Source organism: Delphinus delphis, chromosome 13 (genome assembly GCF_949987515.2).
Source record: "Delphinus delphis chromosome 13, mDelDel1.2, whole genome shotgun sequence".
NCBI classification, from domain to species: domain Eukaryota; kingdom Metazoa; phylum Chordata; class Mammalia; order Artiodactyla; family Delphinidae; genus Delphinus; species Delphinus delphis.
Window position 1 is genome coordinate 9,306,365 of NC_082695.1, and position 19,923 is coordinate 9,326,287.

The window sequence follows — 19,923 nt, forward strand, 5'->3', positions numbered from 1 at the left end:
CTGTGTCCCCAACACCTAGAACCATGCCTGACACACATATCTGTGGAAAGCACATGTTTGTGGCCGGTTCCTTCAAGGTTATTGAACTCTAAGGATCCTACAGTCGACAGGCCCCTTTCCGCCATCTGGGTGAAATCTGGAAATCCTCACCTTCTGGGGGAACCCCTTCCTGTAGCTCCAGCGGCAGGACTCAGGCCTGATTGTTTAACAAACACTCATGTAGCAGTGTTTTCCCTTGGGCAGAGCTCCTTGCTAAGTGCTTTAATGCATTAACTCACTTAATCCTCACAATGACCCTGTGAAATGCGTACTCTTATTTCCATTTCATAGATGAGGAAATTGAGGTACGGAGAAGTCAAGTCATTTGCCCAAGGTTAGTAAGAGGGGAGGCAGGGGAATGGACGAGTGTGCTGTCTGGAAAGGGGTGATGTGGCCCCTGCAAGCTGGGGGTGTGAGCGACTTGTTTCCTGTTGTGGGAGGGAGAGAAGAGCAGACATTCCTCTCTCCCCTCCCTCCCATGTGTTGGGGGAAGGGCTGGCTGGGTGTATGCTCCCCCTCAGGCTAGTGGGGACCCCTCTGTGAACCTCACCCCACATAAGGCCCATAGATAAAATGAAAGTAGCCCCGGGGAGAGCAGAGAGGGAGGCCCAGAGGCTACGGGAGCAAGCGATCTGGGAGGGCTTCCTGGAGAAAGATGCATTCCTGGAGTTGGGGGACGGATGGGCCCATAGAGGTCAGTCTATAGGGGCATGGGCTGCGACAAGAGCAGAGCTGAGGGTGGCGCTATGGGGGTCTGCTCAGTACAGTCGCGGATAGTCGGGGCCGGGCCGGGTTGGGATCTTTCCCCGGGTGATGATGAAAGCTGCGGTCGCTATTGCACTGACCGGCCCGGCGCGCGCAGATAAGGCCCTGCAGGAGGGAGTCGGCAGGGTCGCGCCCCCTCGAGGCCAGGCGCCTCGGCCCGGCCCCGCCCTCAGACCCCGCCTTTCCTTCATCTGGCCCCGCCCCCGCAGCGTGGAGGCACCCGGTGGCCCCTGGCGCTAGGTGGGTGGGGCCAAGGTTGCCCCGCCCCTCCTGCCGTTCATTCCCTTCTTTAGGTTTAGCGCTACGAAATCGGGAGGGTGATCTGTGGGCGTGGCTTTACAAGGCCCCGCCTCTCCCCGGGCTGGCTTTTGAAACCCCAGGACCTGGTCAGTCGCAGAGGAGCAGGGCTGATGGGCGGGGCGATGTCTGGCCCCGCCCCTGGTCCTGTTTTCTCCCCGCCCCCTGCCAAGTCTGGTTCACGGGCGGACTGGGGCGGGGCCTGATGTGGCCCCGCCCCTGCCTGGCCGCCCTCCCCCGCCGGGCTTCGCTCGCACAGCCGGTTCCTCTTTACATAACGGCGCGGGGCGGCATGGGCTCGGGCCACCGCCTCCGCCCGGCCGCCCGCCCGGACTGTCGCGGCCCGCGGTGGAGACGGCGGCCTCAGCAAAGTTTCCCCGGTGGCGGCCCGGAGGCGCATCCTCCCGCAACTGTCAAGCGCTGGCGGCGGAAATGATGAGGCGCTGGCCATTTTCCGAGCCCGGGTTTCCTGCCTGAGCCCAGCTCGAGCGAGCCGCGAGCCAGGAGCCGGCGCGCGGGAGAGAACGCGCCCGGGGCGGGGGCCCTCCCGCCCCCTAGGGATTTCGGGGGGCCGGGGGCGCGTGACGCCATGGGCCGGCCGGGCCCGGACCCCCTCTCTTTCAGGTAAGCCCGCCTTTCCCAGCGCTCCCCTCCTCCGGGGCTGGGAGGGCTTTAATGGGGGAAGAGGAGGCCCCGTGTCCAGTTCTGCCCAGTGTCTGCGCACTCCCACAACAGCCTAAAATATTGTCCTGAAGCTAACTCAGATGGAGGTGTTCAGGGGTGACCGTTCCCCAGCTCCTGTGACACCCTGCCAGCCGCCACCCCCAGCCACACACGTGTTGGGGATGTAATGGGGCAGTTGAGGCAGTGGGGGAGGCGCTGAGAGAGGGTATGGCTAATACTCCCAGTCCGCCTCTTAACGTAGCCCAGCCAGTCAACTTGCGCCTGGTGAGGAGGGGGGCAGGGGGGGCCGGCTTGGTACCTTGAAAGTGAAAGTAGTGAAACTGAGCCCATGAGAATGGAAGAGTTCTCTTGGAGTGGGGCGCAGGCCCCTCCCCACTCTCCCAGGCCAGGCCGTGTGGCTAAGAGGGGAGCCCTCCCCCCATTCCAGAAGCCCCTCTCCCCATTCCCTGCATCAGGGAGGTGGGGTGGCCCAGGCACCCCCATGCTACAGAATCTGGGGCTTCAAAAGGGTTAGGGCTCTCACAGCTCAGGTGTCTTTGGGCTGGTACCCTCCCACCCTGGACCTGGGGCTCCAGGGGAATCCTCCCACCAAAAAAATTGGGACACAGGTCATTGGCTTAATAGGTCAGCAGGGCTGGGAAGGTATTTCAGAGGCCCTTAATGCCTGGTGCAGAAATCCCCTCCCTTCCCTCATTCTGTTCCTGGGGGCTTTCGGGGCAATGGGGACTGCATTTGAGGAACTGCGGCGGGGGGGGGGCCTGCCTGCCATTCCACTTTTTTTCCTGAGTTTCCTCATTCTCCTGTTTCTCTTCCCCATTCCCGGGCCACAATGATGTAGATGAGGAGGTCACTGCTTGCAGCTGGGGGCCTCCAGGGAGGGGAATGGCCAGGCTGGACTGAGTGGGAGGAAGTGAAATTGGGCTACAGGCAGGGGGCTTCGGAACAGAGGGCCTGGCAAGGCCAAGTCTGAAGGGCCAAGGTCCAGCTTTGGGGTCAGGAGGGGCAGAGATCTGACCCGCACCCCCTGGCCTGGGAGATGAGCCTCCTCTGACACCCACCAACTGCCAGGCTCAGCTGGGGCAGCCGGCCCATCCCCATTTACAGTCCAACCCTGGGGCCCCTGTCAGGGCTGTGGGTGTATGGATCTCCGGGGTTGTGGGTGCGAGTTGTACCTGGGTTTCCCATCGCTGACCTGGCTGCCAGAGCGGAAACAGCCCTGGAGGCTCTCCGGGGCCTGCGGGGGCCAGAGACCCAGCTCTAAAGGGGGGGAGAGCCGGCTGAGGCCGCCTTGTCAGGCTGGGGTCAGCAGATGAGAGGCCAGGGCCTGTTTTGGGAAGTTGGAAGGGTTTTTAATACACGTTTTCTGAGCCTTTTCCCACAACCCCCCTCTGGGAGGGAAAAATCCTTCCGAGCCAAAGAGTGAACATTCCTAGAACTTGTGTGAGTCCCCATGGGCCACAGAGGCAGCCAGCTGGGAAGGGGCTGGACTAAAGTATCAGCTTCTGGCGTCTGAGGACCTTCAGGGGCTCAGCAGCGGCAGAGGAGTGTCCTGGAAGCTTAGGTTCCATTCCCTCACTGCCTTTTTTCCTGCTGAGGGCATGGGCCAGTGATACTTGTGAACCTCAGTTTCCCCTATGTGAAATGGGGTAATAATAGGTTTGTGGTAGGGTATGTAATAAGCCTGGCATTGAAAGGGTTCAATTCGAGGTGGTGGTGGTGGTGGTGGTTTTCATCATTACCACAATTAGTGTTATTGTTACTGGCTGTGGAATGTTTGTTCATCAGCATCCCTTGAGCACCACCTGCACGTGCAGCTCTGGGGTTTCCTGAGTGTTTGGGAGAAGAATTCTGGAGACCCAGGCAGGATGAAGTGATGGTGCTTCCTGGCTATATGGCCTTGCTTAACCACCCCAGCCTCAGTTTCTTCATCTGTCAAATGGGTGTGATAATAGTACCTACTTCTTTAGGGCCATTGGAACCACGAATGAGTGAATTCACAGAGTGTTTAGCGTGGCTTGGTCAGGAGGAGGAATAGTAATAAGGATGAGGTTGTTGTTATCCTTTTTGTTTTGGATGTTAGCTCTGCTCGTTTTCCTTCCAGATCCACTCGCCCCACCCCCCCACCCCCCACCCCCCCATTCTTCTGAACCCTGGGCTTGATCCTTCTCCAATAAACAGAACTTTCTAATACAAATTAGATCCTGTAGAGCCACTCCAGATATGGCGGTAGCCTGGGCGAACAGGTGCTGGGTAGCCCTGCAGCAGTTCAGCCTGTGCGGACCCTTGGATATCTGGGTCTGGCGGTGCCACCTCCTGGATGGAGTCTCCCCGAGGGCAGAGGGGGCAGGGCTGGAGACACTTGGAGGGACCGCCCAGCTGCTAGTGCCAGCGCTGCCCATGCCGAGTGGGGGAGACAGGGCACATAAAGCATTCAGTGCTGGCCTTGGCACTCAATTAATAATAGATAGTGTTGTTGTTATTATTATTAAAATGAGAGGTCTCTTCTGTTCAGTTCTCACTTCTCCCAGTAGCAGCGTGGGTTTTGGAGCCAAATCTGAGCTTTGCCAGCTTCTAGCTGTGAGGCCTTGGGCAAGTTACCTGAACTCTCTGGGGCGCACCTGCCCAGCGGGGGCCAAGAGTCCCAGCTTCTCCCGGGTATGTGAGCCTGCATGTGAGTGCATACGTGAAGTGTATGAGTCTGGCACAGAGTAGGGACTCAAACTATGTTGGGTATAATTGCTATGGCCATGTGACCTTGGGCTTGTCCCTTAACCTCTCTGAGCTGTGGGTCTCCTCATCTATGAATGAGAGTACTAATAGGGTTTTGAGAAGAGGCATGCAGAGTGCCTGGCATGCAGTCAGTGCTCAATAAGAGCTACGCTGTTAATGCCCAAGAGGGGGGCTGCCACTTAATTGCCAGGTTTCCTGGGAAAATGGGCCCTAGGGGCTCCCGGGTGTTCAGCGTCTTTGGGCGGAGCAGGAAGCTGCTTCCATCTGGCAGACAGAGAAGCCTGCCTTGGAGAGTCCAGAGGTGTAATACAAGTTACTTGTTCCCAGCCAGACCCTGTTCCCAGCTACCCGCCCTCCCTGAGGAAACTGAGGCGGGCAGGCTGCCCAGGGGAAGTGACTCAGCTGGGGTCACTCGCTGAGTCAGTCCTAATTGGACCCAGGAGCCCTGTGCCTCAGCTCCCTGGCTTCCGGGGCCTGAAGTCCCTCGGGGACTGGGCAGGTCCAAACCACAGTTGGACACCCACTTACTTGGGCCCCAAAGCCTGGACGACCAGCATTCTTCAGTTGGGGCTTCGGGGTCCCATTGGCCACCACTGGGCTGCTCAGCCCAGCATCCTTCCTCCCAGCAGGGGCAAGGGGCACTTCCCCAGGAGAGCAAGTCCTCCTGGCGTCCCCCGGCCCCACCCCGCCCGGAAACCCGGCAGCTGCGCAGATGGCTGGAAGGTTTTTCCTCCCACGCCACCCTGTCAGGGGTCGGCTAGGGGGGCCGGGCTGCAGGCTTCCTCATGAACCAGGCCTGGAGCCCCTGGGGGCCTGCCCGGATGTGGGCCCCCATCCCGGCTGGCCAAGGGCAGCCTGCCACTGCCCCATGGGTCCCCAGGGAGGCCTGGGAGGGAGGAAGTCTGTGCCCTGCTCACCCGGGAGCTGACTCACAAGGGTGCCTGACGGGGAGGCCTTGGCCTTGAGGGGCTGGGGAACTGGAAATGCAATTAGGGGAGTGGACACAAAGGAGGGCCTTCGGCATGGGATCTGTCCTTTGAGAGCTGGCACTCTGGTGTCATCTCGCGGGAGGAGAGGCCCCGAGAGGGTGATGAGTGTGGAGAGAGGATTGCAGGAGGGCTTGAGGGCACCCGTCCTGATATCCTGAGGAAGCAACACCGTCTGGGGGCATGGGGTGTGCAGAGCTGACTGAGAGGCTTCCCCTCTCTCCCCTCAACCCAGGGCAGTTAAAGGAAGAAGTCACATGCTGGGATGGGGGTGGCTTAGAGAGTTCTGCCTGTTCTTCGGTGGCCCTGGCTTTCCCCACCTCCCAAAGGCTGTTGGCCAGGGTGTCAGGCTGAGGGTGGGGGCAGAGGAAGCCAGAGGACATTTCCTGTTCTGGCAGACTGTGCTGGTGTGATAAATGTCCCCAGGCACTAGGTGACCCCGGCGAGAGTGCATCACGGCCCCCTGGCTGCCCGATGGGCTAGAGCAGAACCCACTTCTCAGCCTCCCCAGGGCCCCAGAACCTTTGGTCTGTACTGCCTGTAGGCTTCTACACAGTCTGGCCAGCTCGAGTGGTGTGAAAGGGCAGTGGGCCTCCTGCCAGGCAGTGTGTGTTGGAATCCCCTCAACTCTCTGGGCCTCCTTGGATGGGGTTGGGGGGGGCGGGTCTGGGCTCCTGGAGAAGTTGGTGCTGTGGGTAGGAAAGGCAGAAATGCTTACAGCAGCCTGGAGTGAACTTGGAGGCCTCCCTGGAGGAGGTGTCTCCCTCTGAAGGTATAAGACTTCCTGCCCAAACATCTGTGAGCTGTGGACCTGGGGGAGAATGGAGGCTCTGGACTGGCTCATTTTAACTTCACTTATCACGATTTAAAATATTCTCCCCAAGCCTTGGCAGGTGAAATTCCCACAGGTGGGTAAAGGCCTTCTCTGCACCTGGGCCTGATAATTAAACAGGAAATATTAGCTTCCCAAGATTACATTATTACCCAGGGTGATTGGATAGAGGAGAGGCTGATGAGCCTCGATCTCTGGGGTCCTGGGTTAGAGTGAGCCCCACAACTCAGAGCCAGGATTGCCAGCCCTTCAGAGCCTGAACTCTCCCCGGCTTGGTGTAGGCTGTATATGCGTGAACAGGGGACACCAGGTGCTGGCGAAGGCTTCAAAGCCCTCACCAGGTTGCCCTGAGCAGGGACTCTGTGGACACAATTGTTCTAAACTTGGGGTCCTGAAAGGCAGACCCACCCCCACCCTGACATGAGCCCCAGGATGGGCACAGAGGTCGCCGCCTCCGTCTTCACGTGTTTGCCATGGGGACTTGGCAGGGGGTTGCTGGGATGCGGTCTGATTTTCCTGCTCCACGTCACATCATCCTCGTCCCTCGCCCTGATGTGGGATTTTGGGAAATCCTGGACTCCGACTCCCTTACCCAGCAGATCTCCCTGCCCCAAAAGCCCAGGATGAGAAGGTGGGAGGGACCCCCTGGATTTGCAGGCCCCTCTCTGTGGAAGGCTGTTCATCCCTGTGGCCGCCCAGGCTCCCAGATGCTCCTGTGGGGGGGTTGGAGGGGATAGAAATGCCCCAAAGATCCCTCTACTCCCTATACCCCCTAGCTGAAACCTGGGGGCTCCTGGGAACCCCCAGGTGATTAGTAGTTGCTTCCTACCAAGAGCTTTTAGGCCCTGTTCCCAGGGTTGGCGTGATCTGATCAATTGCTCTTCCTCTGTGTCTGGCGCATAGTAAACACTCAATAAATGCTTCCACCTGGGCCAAGGCCCAAGGAGGGGACCACCTTCCTGTGGCCTGGCTGCCTGCCCCGGCCAGGAAACCTCCCAGCCATGGCCCCCTCCCCGGCACAGGCCACAGCTGAGTGCTCTGGCTGGTGACTTCCTGCCTGGAGCTCCTGCCCGGAGCTGCCTGAGCAGTGCTTCACCCCTGAGAAGGCCTTGTGTTCGGGCTCCCGTGACCCTCCCTGCCTGGCCCAGCCCATGAAGCCAGGCTCTGCCTGTGGCTTCTTGCAGCAGGCAGGTCTGACATTCTCTGTAGCAGGCGCTCCTCTCTTCTAACAATAATAGTAATAAAATAGCAACAGCCACCTGTTTCTTGAGCCCTGTGCCAAGCACCCCTCAGGCATCAGTTCTTAGAATGCTCCTAGTGAATGCCAAGTACATTAGCCCACTTTACAGATGGGGACACTGAGGCTCAGAGAGGGAAGCCCTCTCTTCTGCATCACACAGCGAGGAAGTGGCAGAATTAGGATGTGAACCCAGATTTGGTTGGTAGCTCCACCATAGAGAGGTCATCTGTTGTGGTGGGTTTCTCGGAGCCCCTCAGCCTTTTCTGTCAGTCCACAAAGGTCAGGAGCGTGATTCCAAGAGTACGACTGTCAAATAGCAGCCTGCCTCAACCCTAGGAGTTCATTAATTCATGCAACTAATATTTCTGGAGCACCAGCTCTGACCAGGCCCTGCGGAGTGTGCAGGAGTGTGATGGCCCTCGGCCTGCTGGGGGCAGACCCCCGGGCTGAGGGAGATGGACAGTAGGCAGTATTGCTCATGTATAGCTGGCGCTTCCAGCAGAGCGAGCGGGTTCTAATTGCAGCTCTGCCCCTCGAGGGCCCCGTGACCCTGGGCAAGCCATTCCTCCCGTACCGTGGCTTTCTCATCCATAGAGTGGGCATAATGCTAGGATTGCCCACTCTGGTGGGGAATAAATAAGTGAATAAATGCAAAGTGTTTAGCACAGAGCAGGGCACGTAGAAAGCGTGAAATAGTGTCATTTATTGATGTTTTAAAATTTTCACCCTGTGGCTATTTTCCAACCACCTGGTGGGTTTATGACCTGGACGGAGGAGCTGAGGCCTCCTGACTCCAGCAGGAGCTGAATGAGACCTCTATATCCCCTCCTCTGGATAGACATTCACTGGGCAGTGCGTCTTCCTTGTGTGCATCTGGGCATTGATCAAGTGTTTTGGGGGGCCTTGTGTGTGGGGTTCCCATTAATCGCTAGCTGTGGGACCTCTGTGCTTCAGTTTCTCCACCTGTAAAATGGGAGCAATTATTGGCCCTACCTCCTAGTACTGTTGGGAAGCTTGGGAGAGTTGATGTTTTGCAAAAGCAGTTAGAAAAACGCCTGAGGTATAGCATGTGCTGAGTGCACACCACTCTTCTTATGGAGAATTGGAATAGGGGGCCTGGTGAGGAGGGCTGCCAGCCACTGCCTGGGCAGTGAGGGAGCTTGGAGCAGGCACAGCTGTTCTGAGAAGGCTCTTACCAGGGTTTGGTCCTGCAGCTGGGCTTCAGGACTCTGATGTACATGGGTGGACAGGGTCAGGTGTTCCAGGCAAACGGATAGGCCTGGGTGCCCAGGAGGTGGGTTGGCCCAGCAAGAGGTGGTCACTGGTGGGTGCTGGCCGCCACACATCTGCCAGAGGAGCCAGAGGTTGCAAATCCAGCCGACCTCTTGCATTCCTACGTTCATTCATCCAGCAGGCATTTATTGGGCTCCTGCTGCATGCTAGGAACTGGGGATGGAGCTGGGAGTGGCTCCTGGCACGTGGAGCTCAGTGTCTGGTGGGGAGATACTCACTAATTAAACAATCATTGCTATTGAATGAGAGCACGTGACCAGTGTGCTGAAAGACAAGTTCAGGACTCAGTCGCCAGTGAGCTCAGGGGAGGCTTCTCTTGAGTGAGATTGGAAGCAGACTGGGAGCAGGCAGGACAAAGGGACACCTGAGGCAGTTGTCCAGAGGCAGCTGGTGCGAGGGCACGTCACACGGGGTCTCGTGGATGGGACAGGAGCTTGGGTCTGGCATCTGGTTTCCCCAACCTGTGAGGACAGTGCTGGCCTCACCTGTGTCAAGGCGTGGGGTGGCCGAGGGCTTAACCGAGGACAGGTCGCCCACACATGCAGGTAAAACCCTCCTCTTCAGCAACAGGTGTGGATTTCTTGGCAGAGCGTGGTGGCCAAGGGCACACGTGGCCCCTCTCCCTTCCCTTCTGCCCACTGTGTACAAAGTGCCTACGGTGTATAGGTGCCAAGGACCCTGTGATATGCAGAAAGTCAAATGTGTGCACAGCACCCTCCCAGCCGGTGCAGTGGCACCCACTCTGTGCCGTCTGGGCTGTCTTGCTGTGATCGGCTGCAGGGTCAGCACCACGGCCTGGAGATATGGAGTGGGGTGTGGCAGAAAGAACCCCAGTTTCTAGGTTCAGATCTTCACCTTGAGTCCCCTTTCAAGGACTCCTTGCAGCCATCTTAGGAGGTAGATACTGTGTTGCTCCCAATTTGACAGATGAAGAAACAGGGGTTCAGAGAGGTCCAGTCAGAGGCACACAGCCAACACTTGGGTGTGTGGGTGTGTGTATAATGTAGCAGCAGGAGAGCAGGAATTTCTTTCTGGTTCACTGCTGTTATCTCCAGGGCCTAGCACAGTGGCTGACACACAGTAGGCCCTCAGTAATATTTAGGTGGAGGTGTCTGTGTGTGAATGAGCAGCCATGACTGTGTGGTCCCCAGCAGGGGCCTGGGCCCAGCCAGGCTTAGCTGGAAGGACAGACAGTACTGATGGTAACTAGAGAGGTCCAGGGTTCAGCACCGTGGACAGCAGAGGGTAGGGGGCTTCTGCGTTTTGATTGTGTGGGAGCCCCAGTTGGGATGAGCAGGCAAGGGTCTGCCTGTCCTGACGTTCCCCCATCAGAACAGGAAGTACCTTTGCACTCCTTGTGAGTCTTGTTAATTTATCCCTTTTTATTTGTTGTTTTATATTTATTTATTTAAAAAATAAAGTTTATTTTATTTATTTTTGGCTGCGTTGGGTTTTGTTGCTGCGTGTGGGCTTTCTCTAGTTGCAGTGAGCGGGGGCTTCTCTTCGTTGTGATGCGCAGGCTTCTCATTGTGGTGGCTTCTCTTGTTGCGGAGCACAGGCTGTGGGCATGTGGGCTTTGGTAATTGCGGCACATGGGCTCAGTAGTTGTGGCTCGCGGGCTCTAGAGCGCAGGCTCAGTAGTTGTGGCACAGGGGCTTAGTTGCTCCAAGGCATGTGGGATCTTCCCGAACCAGGGCTCGAACCCGTGTCCCCTGCATTGGCAGGCAGATTCTTAACCACTGCACCAGCAGGAAAGCCCCTATATTTCTTTTTATTAACACTAATAATACACTCTTATTGTAACATTCATCATAAGCCTTATTAGGCTTTTCCTAGGTTCTAAGGCCTTTACATTTATTAACTCAATGAATCCTCATAACACTCCTATGAGGTAGGTGCAATCATGGCCCGCATTTTACAGATGGGGAAAGCAAGGCAGAAAGAAATCACACACCCAAGGTGACACAACTAGTAAGCGGTTCATGCTGGGATTTGAGTCCAGACTCCAGGCGCCATGTTCTTAGCCATATTTTCTAGAGACAAGTAGTAACAGTTTTCCTTGGTTACTTCCCCCCTTGCACCCCAGATTCTGGCTCCTCCCCACAGGTCACCACTGTTTCTGGATGGTGTTGCTCCAGCCACATGTTTCCTGCCCACCACTTAAATACATTTATGTACACATAAGAATTGGTAGTTTTGCTTTGTGTGTTCACGTAAATGAGATCGCACGGTTGTATTGCTCTGTGGTTTGCTTTTTTCCCTTAATGCTGTGCCCTGGTGATTCCCCAAGGTAGCATAGATCTTCGTCCTCCTTCTCCACTGCTGAAGCATATTCCAGCCTGCAAATGTACCACAGTTTATTTCACCAGTCTCTGACTGATAGGGCTTTAGGTTGTATTTATTTTTTCCTGTTATAAATGTGGGGGCAGGAAACGCCTAGCAGGGGATTGTCTTGTACATGCCTCTCTGCGCATGGGGGCAACTATTTCTCTTGAATACTTAGAAGTGGAATTACTAGGTCTGAAAATGATCCTGCCAAATTGCCCTCCAAAAAGACTGTACCCCTAACAGTACCGGCAACACTGAAGGGAGTGCCCGTTTTGCTGCATCTTCACCAGCACTGGGTATTAACAGTAATTTTCGCTTTTTGACGTTGTGCCTGGTGACTAGCGTGTCTGGCGGTGGCTTTAAGTGGGTGTCGCTCACCCGTCCGCTCCCTCCTCTCTCACTCACTCCTCACCGTGTCTTTCAGCCCAGCAGCTCTACCTTGGTCTCCACCATGAACGGGCCCACCTTGCAGTCCTCCTCGGCCTCCTCCGCATCCTCGGCGGCGACGGCCCCATCCCCGCGAGGCTGGAGCGAGTTCTGCGAGCTGCACGCGGTGGCCGCAGCCCGGGAGCTGGCCCGGCAGTACTGGCTTTTCGCCCGCGAGCACCCGCACCACGCGCCGCTGCGCGCCGAGCTCGTGTCGCTGCAGTTCACCGACCTCTTCCAGCGCTACTTCTGCCGCGAGGTGCGCGAGGGCCGGGCGCCCGGGCTGTCGGGCACCCGGGCCGCCGCCCCCGCGCGCGACTACCGTGAGACTGGCCGCGGGACCCCGGCCAAGGCCGAGGCGTCCCCAGCCGAGCCGGGCCCCGCCGCCCCCGTCCCCGCCCCCGGCCTTCCCAAGGCCCGCAGCTCGGAGGAGCTGGCCCCGCCGCGGCCGGCCTGCTCCCTCCAGCACCTGCGCCACAGTCTCCGCCACATCTTCCGCCACCGCTCGGCCGGGGAGCTGCCCGCGGCCCCCAGCGCGGCAGCGGGGGAGGCAGGCGAGGCCCCGGCCAGGCCCGGCCTGGCCAGGAAGCTCCTGCCCTGGAGCCTGGCCCGGGAGCCGCCACCTGAGGCCCTCAAGGAGGCGACGCTGCGGTACAGCCTGGCCGACGAGGCCTCCATGGACAGCGGGGCGCGCTGGCAAAGGGGGCGGCTGGCGCTGCGGCGCGCGGGCCCCGACGGCGCGGACCGCCTGCTGGAGCTCTTCGACCCGCCCAAGGTAAGACCCCGCGCACGTGGTTACGGGGGTACGGGTGGTGACACTTTTCCAGCAGGCGGCCACAAAGTGCCTGGCGGAAAGCGCGCCTTCTTAGAAGTGAACTTTTTCCTCTGAGAATCATTTTCCGTTTACAGGTAGTACAGAGTTCCCTTATACACTGCACCCAGCTTTGCCTCATGTTAACATGCTACAGTACCATGTACATCCGTCTTATAATTAAGGGACAAACATTGGTACATTACTGTTAACTGAACTCCGAGGTTCCTTTGGATTCCACTAGTTTTCCCCTAATGTCCCTCTTCTGCTTCAGGACACCATGTTAGATTTAGCTGTCATGTTTCCCTAGGCACCTCTTGGCTGTGACAGTTTCTCAGGCTTTTCTTGTTTCTGATGGCTTTGACAGTTTTGAGGAGCGCTGGTCAGGGATTTTGTAGAATGTCCAGGGACACCATACATGGGCATCATGTGGGCTAGTGGCAGCCTGGTCCAAGGTCCTTGAAACCCCTGACCCACATTGACCCTGACAAACAGGAGGGTTTCTCCTAGGGATTTCAAAACGTCGTGGAATTCCTGGGAGCCTCTCATGCTTTGTGGATGTCTTATTTTCTTTCAAGTTTAAATCTTTTTGTCTTTTTCCTTTGCGACCCACTTAATTCCGGCCGTGCAGTTGAGGCTGAAGGTCACTGTGGTCTACACACCTGCCGGACTCCATCTTTGACCAGATGTGTCAAGTTGATGGGACCATGTGGTCTTCCTTTCTCTTCTCTTTGTGGTTCTGTTATGTCCTAGGGCCTTGGTCTAGAGAGTGAGCAAAGCAGATCCCAGCCCTGAGGGGTCACGGTCTGGGTGGAGGAGACCAAATCATTATTCATTCATTCAGAACATACTTGTTGAGCACCTACACTGTACCAGGCACACACTAGGTGCTGGGGGAGCTGGCGTCTTGGTGGGGCTATTGAAGGACTAAACCTACAGATGAACATGGAATCAAGTGTATTTTGTGCTCTGAAGGAAAGCAATGAGGCCTCTGGGAGGATAACTGAGGGGCCCTAATTTGGGGGTTGGGATGGGGTGTTGTCAAGGAACCCCCTTATGTGAAGCACCTTTCCTTTTAGACTTCATTGTGGGGTCCCATGCACATGCTGAGGCGTGTGAAGCGTGTCTGAAGCTCCACGAGTGTCCCTGTGTTAGTACACGCGGTGGCCCAGTGCCCCAGGGGCTCCCTCATGCCTCTTCCACGTCAACACTCCCCCCCTCCCACACATCGACTCCCACCCGCGCGGATTGCATTTCTCTGTTTCGAACTTCATATAAATGGAATCGTATAGTATATTGGTTTTTGTGTCTGGCTCCCTTCACCCAGCATGTTCTAGAGATTTGTCCATGCTCTTGGGGGCATCAGAGTTTGTTTCTTTTTATCGCTGAGTAAATCCAGCCTGTTGTGTGAATGTACCACAGTTTATTTATCCATTCACCGGTTGATGGATATTTGGGTTGTTTCCACTTTGGTACTTTTGCAGATCATGCTGTAATGAAATTTGCTCTTAGGTCTTTGTATTGACATACGCTTCCATTTCCCTCCGGTAGATTCCTAGAAGTGCTAGGTCATATGGGAAGTGCAAGTTTAATTTTATATGAAACTTCTAAACATTTTCCAAAGTGGCAGCACAATTTTGCATCCCCATCAGCAGTGAATGAGTCTTTTTTCTTTCCAGCCCTTCTAGTGGATGTATACTGGTATCTCAAATCTTGGCTTTAATTTGCATTTCCCTTATGACTCATGAGGTTAAGTACCTTTTCATGTGTTTATTGGCCATTGGGATTAACTCTTTTTTCAAATGTTTGCCATTTTTATTGAGTTGTCTGTCCTTTCCTTATTGATTTATAAAAGTTTTTATACCTGAATGTACTTCAGCACACTTGAATGCACTTTCTTTGTATCATACATACGACCTCCTGCTCTGTGGTTGTCTTTTTTTGCTTTTTTTTTTGCGGTACGCAGGCCTCTCACTGTTGTGGCCTCTCCCGTTGCAGAGCACAGGCTCCGGACACGCAGGCTCAGTGGCCATGGCTCACGGGCCCAGATGCTCCGTGGCATGTGGGATCCTCCCGGACCGGGGCACGAACCCGTGTCCCCTGCATCTGCAGGCGGACTTTCAACCACTGCGCCACCAGGGAAGCCCCCTAAGTTCTTTTTTAAAAATATTTTATTTACTAGTTTATTTATTTATTTGGTTGCACCCGGTCTTAGTTGTGGCTCACGGGCTCCTTAGTTGCGGCTCGTGGGCTCCTTAGTTGCAGCATGCGAACTTTCAGTTGTGGCATGCATGCGGGATCTAGTTCCCTGACCAGGGATCGAACCCGGGCCCCCTGCATTGGGAGCGCAGAGTCTTAACCACTGCGCCACCAGGGAAGTCCCATGAACCTAAGTTCTTAACTTTAATGAAGTCCAGTTTATCGGTTGCTTTCCTGTATGGTTAGTGCTTTTTGTGTCCCATTTAAAGAATCTTTGCCTACCCAGGGTCATGAAGATCTTTCTTGTCTTTTCTTTTTTTTTTTTTTTGCCTGCGTTGGGTCTTTGTTGCTGCACGCAGGCTTTCTCTAGTTGCAGCAAGTGGGGGCTACTTTTTGTTGTGGGGCGCGGGCTTCTCATTGTGGTGGCTTCTCTTGTTGTGGAGCACGGGCTCTAAGTGTGCAGGCTTCATTAGTTGTGGCACGTGGGCTCAGTAGTTGTGGCGCACGGGCTTAGTTGCTCCATGGTGTGTGGGATCTTCCCAGACCAGGGCTTGAACCCATGTCCCCTGCATCAGCAGGCAGATTCTTTTCTTCTTTTCTATTTTTGGCTGCATCGGGTCTTAGTAGCAGCATGCGGGATCTTCGTTGAGGTGTGTGGGATCTTTTGTTATGGCACACGGGCTTCTCTCTAGTTGTGGCCTGAGGGCTCCAGGGCACGTGGGCTCAGTAGTTGTGGCACTTGGGCTTAGTTAGTTGCCCCGTGGCATGTGGGATCTTAGTTCCCCAACCAGGAATCGAACCCACATCCCCTGCATTGGAAGGCAGATTCTTCACCACTGGACCACCAGGGAAGTCCCGGCAGGCAGATTCTTAACCACTGCACCACCAGACACATCCCTTGTCTTTTCTTCTAGAAGCTTTATTGTTTGGGCTGAGTCATATTGATGGGCCTTCACAAGATCCATCCTGAATTAGTTTTTGTGTATGGCGTGAGGTAGGGGTCACACTTCTTCCACTTCTGGCACTACATGCTGATGTGACTCTCTTTTTCCTATTGGATTGCATGCAATGCTACTTTCATCCTAAATCTAGTGTCTATTTGTGTGCTTCTGGACCCTCCTTCTGTTCCACTGGCCTATGTGTCTATTCTTATGTTAACACCACACTCTCTTAATCACTAAAGTTTAACAGTGAGTCTTGCGGAGGTGACTTTTCTTTTTTTTGGCTGCACCACACAACTTATGCGATCTTAGTTCCCCAACCAGGGATTGAACCTGTGCCCTCAGCAGTGAAAGCACAGAGTCCTAACCACTGGACCACCAGGGAATTCCCACTGAGGTGGTGACTTCTGAACTGAGATCTTAATACTGAGATAAGAACCTCTGGGCAGCAGGAACAGCATAGGCAAAGGTGCTGAGATGGGAAGGCATTTTGTATGTTTTTTTAAAAAATGTATTTATTTTTATTTATTTATGTATTTATTTGTTTGCGCCGGGTCTTAGTTGTGGCAGGCAGGCTCCTTAGTTGCGGCTCGCTGGTTCCTTAGTTGTGGCACGCGAACTCTTAGTTGCAGCATGCATGTGGGATTTAGTTCCCTGACCAGGGATTGAACTTGGGCCCCTTGCATTGGGAGCACGGAGTTTTAACCACTGCACCACCAGGGAAGTCCCCAGCGTTTTGCATATTTTTAAGAAAGAAAAACAGAAGTGTGTTGGGAGCACAGATGGGGAAGATGGGGCGTGCGGGAGGATGTGCGGGTAGAGGGTCCTGTGAGGAGTCAGTATTTTATCCCAAGTGTAACACGAAGCCTTTGGAAAAACGCAAGTGCAGATAAAAACTTTACTCATTTTTAAAATGTCTCAAGGCTCCGACACCATGAAAGGCAAATAACGTCCCAGACACATGATCTTATCTGCATGATAAGGTGGGGTTCCCTATAAAACTTTAAAAACAACTGCTGCTGCTTAAAATAAACCATCTTGGAAAACCTAGTATCAGGAGTCGGATGGACCCAGGTTCAAACAATGAATTAGCTTCTTTCTCAGCTCTGGGGCCTTAGGCAAGTGACATCACCTCTCTGGGCCTCAGTTTCCTCCTCTGTACAGTGGAGCTACTCAGAGTTCGCACCTTGTGTGGCTGTTGTGATAACTGGGAGGGCACATCTGCTGAGCACCTGGCGCAGGGGAGGCTCACTGTTACTGGCCCGCCTTGTTATTTTGGTTGCCATGGTAGTGAAATGATTTGGGGGCTAAGGATGCAGATTTACTTCTAGTGCTGGTTTGGGCCCTCATTGCCCAGCTGGGATGCATGATCAAGGCTCCTGTTCTTTGGGAACCCTGAGGGTGGGCCCTGGTCGGAGTCCTCAGGGCTCAGAAGTGGTGTCTGGCCTTGGAGAAACGGGACCCGGAGGGGCAGCTGGGTCCCTGAGGCTCGCCCCTCCCTCCAGGCCGCCTGGACCTCTGCCATAGGCTTGGTGGTCGCTGTGTGACCTGGGGTGTCCCCCACCAAGTGAGCAGCCCTGGTGGGGCCTCTCCTGTCCCCTCCACAGAGTGCCTGTCCCCTCCACAGAGTGCCTCTCCTGTCCCCTCCACAGAGCAGGCCCCGGCTCCGTCAGCTTCTGACAGCTTCCCTTTGTGCTTGCAACAGTCTGGGGCTCTTCCTGAATGTTTCCTGGAGTGACTTGGAGCCTCCAGTCTCTGGGCCAAGGATACCTAGACTAGAAGTCCTGAGTGTGCCTGCCTGGAGGGTAGCCTTGACCTCCAACCTCTGACCCTGGAGTTGTCTATGGGAGCAGCTTTAAACATAGGCAAAGGAAGGTTTGACAGCCAGGGCTTGAGCTCTGGGTTCATACCCAAGCTCTGTCACTTGAACGGTACTCAGCACCTGTTTGGAGAAGCCCTTGCTGCCCAGAGTGGGGAGAGGCTTGGAGGACGAGAAGTGAGAGTGGGCAGCTGCCCAGGGATATCACTCGGGCCTCAGCCAAGCTAACGCCACCCAGAAGTCTGAGGCCAGGTGGCCAGCTGCTCATGGGTCAGCCTCACCTGGACTTGGGTCACAGCTCCGCCTCTGACCGGAACCTCTGACCTTGGGCCGGTCACTTCCCCACTTGGAGCCTCAGTCTAGTCATCTGTAAAGTAGGGGTGATAGCAGCAGCCAAGGGTCAAGGGTCACCGTGCGGGCTGTGGTGGGAGGGAGCTTGCCACGACAGGCGGAGTGTAAGCGGAGGCCACAGGCTGCTGCAGTGGGCGGCTGGAGGGCGGTTGGAGGAGACATGTGTGACTAGTTCCCAAAGTCTGAAGTCTGGTTTCAGTGGCATCACTGCAGATGGACGGGAGGTGGGGCAACCCTTCCTTGTACTACGCGCTGGCCCTCGGGGGAAGCTAGGGATTGCCTCGGCTGGGGGGTGGTCATCAAAGGTCCCTTGGCAAGAGGTGACATCTGGGATGAGCGCAGGTGCCGATCCTGGAAGATCTGGGTGAAGGAGTCCCAGGCTGAGGAAATGGCAAGTGCAAAGGCCCTGGAGTGAACACGAACCGGGAGACTTTGAGGAACAGCCGGGTGGCCAGGGGCTGGAGTAGAAGGAGGAAGGAGGGATGAGGTTGGAAAGGTGATGGGGCTGGATTATTTGGGGCCTTCTGGAGCATGGTGAGGATTTTAGGTTTTACACGAAGAGCAGTGGGAGCACTTGGAGGATTTAGGGCCAGAGGGGCTGGGACACCTATCCAGCAGCAGGAATGGGCTAGAGGAGCCCTCTGGGGCTGCTCTGGTCTTCTGGATTTTGGGAGAGTGTGGCTTGAGTCTTCTCCTAGAAGACCCTCTGGTCCCCATGTCCGCTTGTCCTGTGGCACCTCCCTCTCCTTGGGCATCTCTGAGCCCAGGCTGGGATGGGGGAACAGCACGTTTACTACCTTAAGTAGGCACCTACTGTGCGCCAGGCATTGCCCTAAACACTTGACTTCAAGTCCTTCCCATGAGGTCAAGCTTGTTGGCCCATTTGACAGATGAGAAAACCAAGGCTGGGAGAGGCAAAGAAACTCGCTCAGCATCATGCTGCTAAGGAGATCGGAGCCCCTGATCCAACAGGTCCCTGCTCCCAAGCCCCGAGCCACACTGTGAACGGCCTCCCTCCAGCCACGGGGTGCAGAGTAGTAGCTTCCAGCCGGCCAGGCCTGAGACGTACCATCCCACTCAGCAGTTAAAAACAAGAAAGTTGGGGCTTCCCTGGTGGCACAGTGGTTGAGAGTCTGCCTGCTGATGCAGGGGACACGGGTTCGTACCCCGGTCCGGGAAGATCCCACATGCCGCAGAGCGGCTGGGCCCGTGAGCCATGGCCTCTGAGCCTGCGTGTCCAGAGCCTGTGCTCCGCAGTGGGAGAGGCCGCAACAGTGAGAGGCCCGCATACCGCAAAAAAAACCAAAAAAACCCCAGAAAAGCAAGAAAGTTGGATTGGTTGCCAATAGTTAAAAACCATAAAATGGAAAGATTTCATATAAGAACCCAGTTTCTGGTTTCTCTTATAAATTGGTGGACTTGGAAGTGCTGGGCCAGGATCACTTGACGTGCATCCCAGCCTGGCCCCTGTGGAGGGAGAGCCTGACTGGGAGGTCAGGGGGTTGTCCCAGGGTCAGGGAGAGATCACAGGACCAGCCACCAGGCCCGGGGTGGCTGGCCTTAGGGCAGAGCTTTGCCGGGAGCTGGGGGTCCATTTTCAAATGGAGCACATCTGGGCTGGCCATGGCCTTGGGGCCAGCCCTTTGCTCTTTTGGGCCTCAGTTTCCCCACATGTCCAAGCCTGGTTTGGCTGAGATGGTCTCAAAGCCCTGCCAGCCCTACTGGGTCCGGGGGCTGAGCCTCAGCTTCTCTCATCTTTAAAGTGGGGGTAATGATGAAATTCTAGTAGCTGTTGTTGAAAAAATGCCTTTTTAGCCAGCATCTGTTTGGCACTTGTTACATACTAGGCACTTTACTGCCTTGGCTTCATTTAATCCTCACAGCAGCCCTGTGAGGGTGCTGTTGTGATTACCCCCATATCACAGATGGGGAAATTGAGTCTAAGAGAAGGTAGGTGACTTGCCCAAGGTCACATAGCTCTGAGCAGCTGAGATGGGGTTGGGACCCAGGTATTCGGGCTGCACCTGGTGCCTAGCAGGTCTCCAGAAGGATTTATTATCATGGGTAGTGGTGCTGGTGGTGTTTAGCCAGTGGCCCTACCTGGGAGTGGGGTGGGGGTGTGCGTCTGTTTTGAGTTCTCAGACCAGGAAAGGCTCCTTTTGGCCATCTTGTCTAGTGCCAC

At 55.6% G+C, this 19,923-nt stretch overlaps 1 protein-coding gene across 2 annotated transcripts in view; it reads left to right on the forward strand.

Moving 5' to 3' along the window:
• Nucleotides 1-1,364: 1,364 nt before the first annotated feature.
• The window catches only part of SH2B3 (SH2B adaptor protein 3), a 39,991-nt gene continuing 21,432 nt past the window's right edge, over nucleotides 1,365-19,923 (forward strand). For both annotated transcript variants that reach the window (XM_060028064.1, XM_060028065.1), the window contains exons 1-2: nucleotides 1,365-1,725; nucleotides 11,619-12,395. In XM_060028064.1, coding sequence (XP_059884047.1) covers nucleotides 11,646-12,395 — 750 coding nt within the window. In that variant the 5' untranslated portion in view covers nucleotides 1,365-1,725; nucleotides 11,619-11,645. The remainder of the gene's footprint in view (nucleotides 1,726-11,618; nucleotides 12,396-19,923) is intronic.